Source organism: Coregonus lavaretus, assembly GCF_964263955.1.
Source record: "Coregonus lavaretus genome assembly, chromosome: 40".
Classification (NCBI taxonomy): domain Eukaryota; kingdom Metazoa; phylum Chordata; class Actinopteri; order Salmoniformes; family Salmonidae; genus Coregonus; species Coregonus lavaretus.
In genome coordinates, this window is record NC_140027.1 from 12,854,238 (window position 1) to 12,864,362 (window position 10,125).

The 10,125-nt window shown below is 39.4% G+C and overlaps 1 protein-coding gene across 1 annotated transcript; it reads right to left on the minus strand.

Moving 5' to 3' along the window:
• Positions 1 to 377: 377 nt before the first annotated feature.
• LOC311113390 (VIP peptides-like) lies at positions 378 to 9,841 on the minus strand (the record flags this gene model as incomplete). The annotated part of the gene is made up of 6 exons (XM_084156601.1): positions 378 to 491; positions 5,151 to 5,256; positions 5,428 to 5,559; positions 7,077 to 7,181; positions 9,128 to 9,226; positions 9,675 to 9,841. 6 exons carry the CDS (start codon positions 9,839 to 9,841, stop codon positions 378 to 380), a joined length of 723 nt encoding a protein of 240 aa, XP_084012727.1.
• Positions 9,842 to 10,125: the final 284 nt, after the last annotated feature.

Sequence of the window (10,125 nt, forward strand, 5' to 3'; positions counted from 1 at the left end):
CAAGGATGATAAGGAAATATATGGCCTTTTGGTTATCAGCGGAGTGAAGAGAACTGGACCCACGAGAAATGTTTCCAAGTCAGGATACCCAGATGCCTCCATGTCCACAAAGGTCTGAAACAAAGAATGTGAAATTGCTAATGATGCATCATAGAAGTTAAATGTGGGGACAACTACTAAAATAATGTAGCTAAAATAATTATGATTGGTCTCAACAGAAAATGTTGTTGTCAACAACCCTGTTGTTGTCAACAACCCTGTTGTTGTGGTTACTTCAGCGTCTTTGCTAGTTGCAAAGTCGTTGCAGAGGCATCTTTTAGACATACATATGAAAATGACAATTAATTGATTGGGGTGAATGTGGACTCACCAGCTTGTCAGCTGTTGATGGCACTAGGGGTCTGGGGGGCCCGGGAGGTCCGCCGGGGCTTGGCTGGCCCACGGTACGTCTGCGGGGCCCTTGAGGTCCACTGGGCCTGACCACGGTCACCCTGTGGAGCCGACACACATGAGTAGATTTGAATGGAACACCTAACTCCCAGGCTGACTGTGAAACTTCGAAAAGGGTTCTACCTAGAAACATAAAGGGTAATCCTACAGGGTCAAGCTAGAAGAGCATTTTTCTAACAGCAGCGATTGGGATATGAAGTCCAGTTCTAGGAGACTCCAGGCCAAACTGGGAGAGTTGACAATCCTATCATCAAGGTTCTTTATTTGTTGTCCCTTATCTGTTATTGGCTGTCCAGAGACAAACATCCAATTCAGGATATGACATAATAGGTAGATGCAGGACAAATAATAGAAGAAAATAGAGTAGGCTAAATTCTCTTTTCTCTTGATACCACCACCACATCCACTGTCAGGGCTGTGGCCTCAGCTGCTATTCCCTGGTAAAAAATTAATAAAATAAAAATCAACCAGCTTGCTTCTTTGGAGTTGGCTCAATTGTCTTGCCATTTCTAGGACAAAAATAGAGAACACAATAAATATGATCATTTCATTCTGAATTGGATTGACAGAATAAGGCACAAGAGCCAATTATATAGCCAGTTTGTGAATAACACACAGCTATGGGTTATTCTAAAGGCGTCCGCATGCTTCCCAGCCTAAACATTTCAGAAGAGTATGTGTATATATTATGATTATATTTTCTGATGTTTTTGTTCGTTTTGGGCTTCGGTAAGGGTTTTGTCGACTGGTCGGGCACACTACATTTTTTCTCAAGGCCAGCCGAAGTTCGGGAGCCGAAGTCAACAGCCCTTCATCGGTGATTGGTCAACAGTAGGGATTCTCCCATAAAGTCTTTGTTGTCATTCAACAAGAGACGACTCCTTTCTAATGCACACTTTTTTTTTCATTGAGAAATACTGCACCAAACATCTTGGTTAGATGTACAATTGTGCGAATAAAATCTCCTTGGCAAAAACGTCAAAATTAATGACAGATGTTTTGAGTTATCTAATTGTGACAATTTTGAGGAAGTGTATACTGGCTATGGCGTCTCAAAATGGACAAACAGTACTATTGCCGCTTTGTTCTTGTTTTTCAAGCAAAGTTATTTTAAGAGACTATGAGAGCACACTCGTTCGGTTCGCCTAGCTGACGTCAGCTAGCCGCCAGCCGAACTGAGGCATGATGACGCCTTTAGCCACAACGTGAAGTCAAAGAACACCTTTCTTTCCATATGCAGTTCCTCTGCTTAATATTGTAGCGATCCTCACTATATGAGCCAGGTTACAATTCCTACAAAGTGGGTTAACCCTATTGGAGCTATGCGTAGGTTGTTTGCCTTTCACACCTGCTGCCGGATTCACTTCCCTACCCCATGGTTTGCTACATTAGTGTCAAAAGTGGGGTCTGAACGTGTGAGGGGGCTGTGTAGTCATAGCACTGGTATGTGCCTTCCCTTTCGGAGGGGCATTGTAGCGATCCTCACTACCCTTACAGAAAAACCACCTGATTTCACACGTGGAAAATCACACAATTTAATGTGAAATCATGTGAAACCGTGTTTTTGGAACACTTCACGTGATCACGTTTTCATGTGTAGTTTCATGTTCTCGCATGTTGCTTTACATGTTGTCACATGTTATCACATTAACGTCACATATTATCACGTGATCACATGAAAACATGTGTTTTTGGTTTTTCCTTAATGGTATATAAACCATGTTACAATTCCCACCAAGTGGGTTAACCCTATTGGTACGATGCATAGGGTGTTTGCCTTTCATGCCAGCAACCAGAATCTGCTTCCCTTCCACGTCGTTCACGTGTATATGCCTCTCCGATGATCAACACCCCAACCGTTACACAAAGAGGTCCGAACCTCTTGACGAGGTCGCTAGGTGTTGTGTTAAGGTCGCTACATTACCCCCCTCCTACGGGAGAGCGTGTCCCCACACCCCTCTACACCAAGTCCCCCATGTGTACATGCATCTCCGATGGCCTCACAGTCCCCATCCCACTTCTGACACCAGTGTAGCGAACGGCGGGGCAGGGAAGCAAACCCATGAAAGGCAATCATCGCTACAGTATGGTTAACCCACTTGGTGGGAATTGTTATCGCTAAAATATTATGAATAGATCTAGGCCTATAAGTACTGCATGAAGTGATAATAATTACACTTCAGGGCTTAAACTAAAATACGATTGATTGATGACACTTTATTTGAAGCCAACAACAGGTATATGTATGAAGTAATGCACTAATACAACTACTAACGTAGCCCAATATGTAAACTTAAGGAGCTTACTCAAGGAAAATTAAAAAAATATATATATATTTTATTAGTCCCAAAATATATAAATTGTAATAGTCCCAAAATGTTTTGCATGTCAGCAATCAAGTTTTCAAGATACAGGTATATAGCTTTCAAAATACAGAAATACATTCGGTATGATGCATTTTGCATCATATGATGCATTTTGCATCATATGATGCTGCGTTTTGCATCATATGCAAAATGCATCATACCGGCTGTATTTCTGTATTTTGAAAGCTATATATATTTTTCGGGTGGAGTTTTCCTTTAAGGTCCAATGACCTTATATGTTCTTTTCAGAGGTAAACTGGGTCTGGCAGCCAAAACAGCCCATACAACTGCGATACGGTTTGAGAAACATAAAGCCCTTTACTTTCATATCCAATTCGTTTTCCTTGTTGATTCAACGTCATCACATGAAATGCTGTGGAAACAACGCAGATTGAACTTGTTTTTGCCCAGTGGGTTGGCTCAGCCTCAGGCTTGTTTGATTCAGTTGGGCGCATTAAGGAAGTGATGCTATGTTTCTGTTAATTGTCATGGTTTTTGAGTTTGGTACAACGTGTTGGAAGGTTATTTTTCCCACTGAAGGCCTAGGTCCAATAGTCACGGTTTGCCACTGACCACCACAGTGACAAGAGTTTGTGGTCCTCTGTAGCTCAATTGGTAGAGCATGGCGCTTGTAATGCCAGGGTAGTGGGTTCGATCCCTGGGACCACCCATACGCAAAAATGTATGCACACATGACTGTAAGTCGCTTTGGATAAAAGCATCTGCTAAATGGCATACTATTATTATTATTATTAACCCTTTAATAACAAATCTAACCCTTTCTTTCTAAGAGTGTAAACAGAAACTTGTGGCAAACAGATATTTAAATCTGGATGTCCAAATAATCTTTATCAATGCATTTAAATTGATGCAGTGTGCCTATCATATGGACTACCTATAGGCCAAGCCGGCTTGTTGTCTAACCCTGGGTCATTTTACTCCTCCATGTTGTGCCAACCACCACTTCCTGAACCCACCATCACAAAATGTCAAAGTGATATTTATTCCAGGAATGTGAATCATCCAGCGGGATGCTGTGACATACTGATGCCATTTTGGTGACTTATCCCGCCAGCCTTGCCCTGGACCAGATTCTGAATATAATCATGTTGACACTTGTGTTCTGTTTGGTTTCCAGAATTCATTTGAGAGCAAATGACAAAACCAGGGCCCTAGGGGGAGCTGATGCTAGATCAACACTCCTGCTCTGAGACCTGTTACCAGTGGCGAGCGGTGACAGAAATCCTCACGCTTTCAAGACGAGTTCGATGCAGCCAGGGTATAATAACATTTAACAATGTTATTACCGGGCAATCACATGGGGTTGCAGTTTGGGGAAAAATCCAAAGGAAACAGAAAAGGGTTAATATTGACAGTCTTACACTTAAATTTTATTGACACACACAAAAACAATCCATATTATTATATTTTTTCTTTAAATAACAATAGACTATTCTGATGTTACCATAGAATAAATAATCAGCAGTGCTACTAAGAGTTTTAGTCTGTGTCATCCTCACTCAAACGTTTTCAAACTACTCTCCTAACGTCTTTCTGTGCTCAAGTTGATTGGGTTGCTGAAATGTCTTATCACAACCATCTCCATTATTATCTCAATGTATTAGGAATTTCTATAGTTTCACACATTTTAAGACTGACAAATAAATACATAATACTGGATAAATAAATAAAAAGTAATACATAACACATTATTTGGCATGTATATAATATAATATAATACTGGTGAATGCGTTTAAACAACATTGCAAATCTCCAGTGTACTGGCAAAAAATTATGCTTTACTGTTATATAATTTGGAATGCTTTGAGTTTGCAATACTCCCATTGATTTATCCGTGTTTTGTGATTATCACTCAGCTACACAGCAATTTCAGGAAATGTACCACATGAGGCAAAAACAATTTTTACAGTGGAAATTACATAACATGACATAACATAATGGTCAAATATAATTTTGGCTGGCTTTGCCATTTGTTCACTTTAGAAGATATTCCTTAGAGGGTCTGAAAAAAAAGAACAGAAATGTTGCATCGTAATATAAAAACATAATAGCATGATGTGTGTATGATGTCAGCCTCTGTCTCCCTGTGTTAGAAAAATCACATAGAGAAAATGGGGAGCATATCAAATGAGTATCATATTATTAATAATTAATTAATATTTAAAGTATATCAACTGAAGCTAATATCCAGTATCTTAAAATACCAAAAACTCACAATTGTTTTGTTAGAAATTAGCATAGAAATGTAGTACTGTACATCAGTTAAAAACGCATTAAACTAGCATGGTAATATCCAAGCAGGGCCTACTGTACCAATGAAAGACTATTGAGGAGTTCATGAATTGAGATGTCATCACTGGTTTGCTGTGAGGAAGGCTCACTCCTAATGGATAATTCTGGAGTAGTAGGGTCCTCCAAGCTAGAATGCAAGAAGTAAAACCACAAAGGAGAACAAAGTAGTTGTAATAGACATTGGACATACATTCAGGCTTTATACACTTTTTAAATTATCTTGTCCAGTCTTTTATGTAAAAAAAAAATAATGTAATTAAGAAAAACAGATTTTTTTAGGGCCTGTCCAGGTTCCTACCTCCTCTTCCTTGACAGCGCTGAATTCAAGTATTTCTTGATGGCCATCTGTTTTCCGTAGCGGCTGTAGTTGTCTGTAAATACAGCGTCTGAGTGGCGTTTTACTGGCAACTGGTCCTCCATGAGGTCGTTACTACAAATGAAAATATAATTAGTGAACAAAAAAGTATCTATTACAATCAAATCTGATCAAAGCAAGTTTTACTTGTTCACTGGTTTACACGTTGTACAATGATATACAAGACCTTATGAATTGTTGAAACATACTTGGCATTGTTGAATACTCGTTTCTGATTGGCTTGAAGAGCATTATAGAGTGTGCATTATTTCTCAGTAATGCACGACAATAACCAACGGCTATGAAGTAGTTTCAGCAAAAACACATCAGTCGTTCTTTTTACCTGGTTGCTAGACAAAAACATTAGTTACTAATTCTACTTGTTTATGATTGGCTTGAAGGGCATTCTAGGGTATGCATTATTTCTTGGAGTGTGCACTAATAATTCAGATAGAACTGTTAACAGGCATTTGCCACAGATTATGGTCTGTGCTGTAGCTATAGCTGATAGAATGTTGCAAGTGGCGAAACCAACATTCTTACATGTTATGTTTCAGCTGATCGTTCAAGCCGAATTAAAAACACTATTGGCATTGTGGGATTCCATTTGTATAAATAGTTAGCTAGCCAATATTAAGGAGGACAAATGGTTTGGTTAGTCACCAAGTCTCTTTGTTCTGTTACGACGGCACTTTACTGTAGCTATATACAGTAGTAAACTTGCTAGCATCTTCAGTGGATGTTGAACACATTTCTACCGGCAATTGTGTGTGTGTGTTAAATTATAATCGCAGTATGGTCAGGATAATCAACTCGGGGCTCTATGCGTTCTCTGAAAATAATGCAACCATGTGGAAGGTCAGTGCCACTTCTGATCGGGCAGTACGGACCTGCACAGGGCATTGTTTCAGGGATCTCTGCCATATTCAGGGAGATTCCAATCCATAGGACTCAAAGTGTTCAGTTTGAGGGGAACTGCAACCTGGGCATTACCACAATGACCAACCGATGGTCACTACACAGGAATAATTATCCCCAAAGGCCCTTCTGATTGACTACTGGGAGATTTGAGGCAGCACTAGAAGGGATAATTTTTGGGAAAACCATGGCAGACATTATTGTTGCTAAAAACACAAACAGGGAATATTTTACATTAATTCAACATTAAGTTACTACCCATTGTAATGTTCTTTAATCCTAATCATGTTGCAGTAATTAGAGAAATGTGGCAATATAAGTGAGATATAACTTGTCTAAACATAGTCCCTCACGTACTACTAAGACCTCATGAACACAATTGACGAGTCAGTCAAGCCAAATCGCAGTGGCATTACATCGGTAAAATGAATTGATCGTCAGGATGAACTGGCAGGAACGCAAATGCGACATTGTTGTGATAAACGTCTGTGAACTTCTCAGCTTTAAAACTTTAATTCAAACCATGGGTGTTTATTTCGGTCAACCTACCTTAGAGCTATTTGATATTTAACATACTGATTGACTACATCGTGAATGTTAGAAATAGAGGTATAGACCAAGATAAATTAGAGTCCCTCAGACCACATTTTATGGTTACTATATGAAAGTTGTACCTGACTCGCTTTGCAATCAAGGATTCAAGGTAGTCCTTGGCCGAAAGCTTTCCTAAAAGTTTGCTGTAGCCACTTGTGAAGAGACCATCTGCGTGTCTTGTTGGTCTAAAAAAAAGATTCATAAAATGCTTTCACTAGATTCAGGACAAAATCTGTTAAGTGCAATAGTCACATTAATTAACTTTTGATTGTTGCAGACAGTATGTCAAGAGCAGATTTTTCAGCAAAATGTCACAGTCACAAAGTGTTAATTGCTGGTGACAGGCACTTCAGAACGTTTGACATCTAATGCTAAGAACTTTAGCCTCATCAGGTGGTATCCACTATTTAGTATGCAAAAGTTAAACTGTGGGAACCTGAGTAGGTTGGTGGATCCTGATGTGAGGTCAATGTTGCCTTATTAAACTCCAAAGCTATCTGTAGACCAGTGGTTCCCGACCAGGGGTACTTAGCCTATCCACAGTGGGTACTTGAGAAGACTCATACGACCATAGGCCTACTGGTAAAATGCACATGAAATAAATTCAGTTGGTAGTAGAGTAACCAAAAAAGGTTGGGAACCACTCCTGTACCTCATCTGTAAAAAGTATTAACTATACTGAACAAAAATATAAACGCAACATGTAAAGTGTTGGTCCCATGTTTCATGAGCTGAAATAAAAGATCCCAGAAATGTTCCATATGCACAAAAAACTTATTTCACTCAAATTTTGAACACAAATTTGTTTACATCCCTGTTAGTGAGCATTCCTCCTTTGCCAAGATAATCCATCCACCTGACAGGTGTGGCATATCAAGAAGCTGATTAAACAGCATGATCATTACACAGGTGCACCTTGTGCTGGGGACAATAAAAGGCCACTTTAAAGTGTGCAGTTTTGTCACACAACGCATTGCCGCAGATGTCTCAAGTTTGGAGGGAGCGTGCAATTGGCATGCTGACTGCAGGAATGTACACCAGAGCTATTGCCAGATAATGTAATGTTCATTTCTCTACCATAAGCCACCTCCAACGTCGTTTTAGGGAATTTGGCAGTACGTCCAACTGGCCTCGCAACCGCAGACCATGTTTATGGCGTTGTGTGGGCGAGCGGTTTGCTGATGTCAACGTTGTGAACAGAGTGCCCCATGGTGGCGATGGGGTTGTAGTATGGGCAGGCATAAGCTACGGACAACAAACATAATTGCATTTTATCGATAGCAATTTGAATGCACAGAGATACCATGACGAGATCTTGAGGCCCATTGTCATGCTATACATCCGCCGCAATCATCCCCTGTTTCAGCATGTCGCAAGGATCTCTACACAATTCCTCGAAGCTGAAAATGTCCCAGTTCTTCCATGGCCTGCATACTCACCAGACATGTCACCCATTGAGCATGTTTGGGATACTCTGGATCGACGTGTACGATAGCGTGTTCTAGTTCCCACCAATATCCAGCAACTTCGCACAGCCATTTGAAGAGGAGTGGGGCAACATTTCACAGGCCACAATCGATAGCCTGATCAACTCTATGCGAATGCAAATGGTGGTCACAGCAGATACTGACTGGTTTTCTGATCCACTCCCCTACTTGTTTTTACAGTATCTGTGACCAACAGATGCATATCTTTATTCCCAGTCATGTGAAATCCATAGATTAGGGCCTAATGAATTTATTTCAATTGACTGATTTCCTAATATGAACTGTAACTCAGGAACATCTTTGAAATCATTGCATGTTGTATTTATTTTGTGTTCAGTATATATTACAATTATCCTACACATCTCCTGTACATATTCTATCATAATGTATAATACTGCAATGATATCTGCTGTAGATGATAGCCAATTATCAATTATCATTGGCTAACAACACTACACATTTTATTTTTAATTGTAATACAGATTTGGCCCATCAGAAAAGACAGCGGAACAGATACCTATATAACAGACGTGCATTAATATCCATAGGAGGAACCAATTTCATTAGATTCTGTGCTGAGAAACATAAGTGAGGGACTGATTTCATCACAAACCATTTTGTAATTAAGTGAATGTGACCATTACCTTGCAATTATATCATAGAGAAGTTTAAGGGTTTCCATGTCATTTATTGACAGGCTCTGATCCCAGTCACCCTTTCCATCTGTCTCAACAGTCCCTGACCTATAGAATGGAAGCAATAAGTGAGTCCATCGTCACATCAAATTCAATATACATAATTTACCAATGACATTATTTATTATTTCATTTCTCAATCGCTACATTGTCGAATTCACCAAATGTTTTATGTGATAATGTTTTTCTTTTGAGTTTCTTCTTAAAAGTTCCTTTTAAGAAATTCAGGATGGCAGAGATGAATCTAAACATACAGTATGTTTAATACACACAAACACTTTCCAATCAGAATCATTTAGCTAGACCAGAATAATTTACACATTGTTTTAGTAGTGACAGTCATATAGGCTATATGGTTATCATAAACAAGATAATGAAAATCTGTCTGTATTTTTCAGCGACTGTAACAAGACGCTTTTCAAGTCAGCTTTTCATTAATTTATCATTATGAATATATCAGAACAGAAGTCAGAACAAAATCATAAAATATCGTTACCTGACTGAGTACGCGGCGACAGCAGGTAGACTCATGGTCCTGGTACACAGCATACTGCATAGTGCCATCAAAAAAAGTCGATGAAAGCAGTTTGTCTGTGCCATAACGCTCTGCACATGCAGAGACAGAATAACAGCATCATTTTTTTTCTCCTTCTTGATCACCATTGCGACAATTACTTTTCATCATTGCTGTTAAGCTTAACATTTTAACTAAATTAAATTAAAATATGCTGTCTTGTGTTTCCATAAGTAAATCAGGTTGTATATAGCACAATGCAATAGACTCACCTGCATCAACAATCACAGTGGGTAGGCTGGGTTGCTGTCCACGGTGCTGAAAGCAACGTTTCTGTATTATTCAAGCCGTGGTTTGGATCTGGTCAAATGAACCACCCCCTTTCACTGACTCTGTATCTATTATTTCCTCGCTTTCAAAGTATGGGACGCAA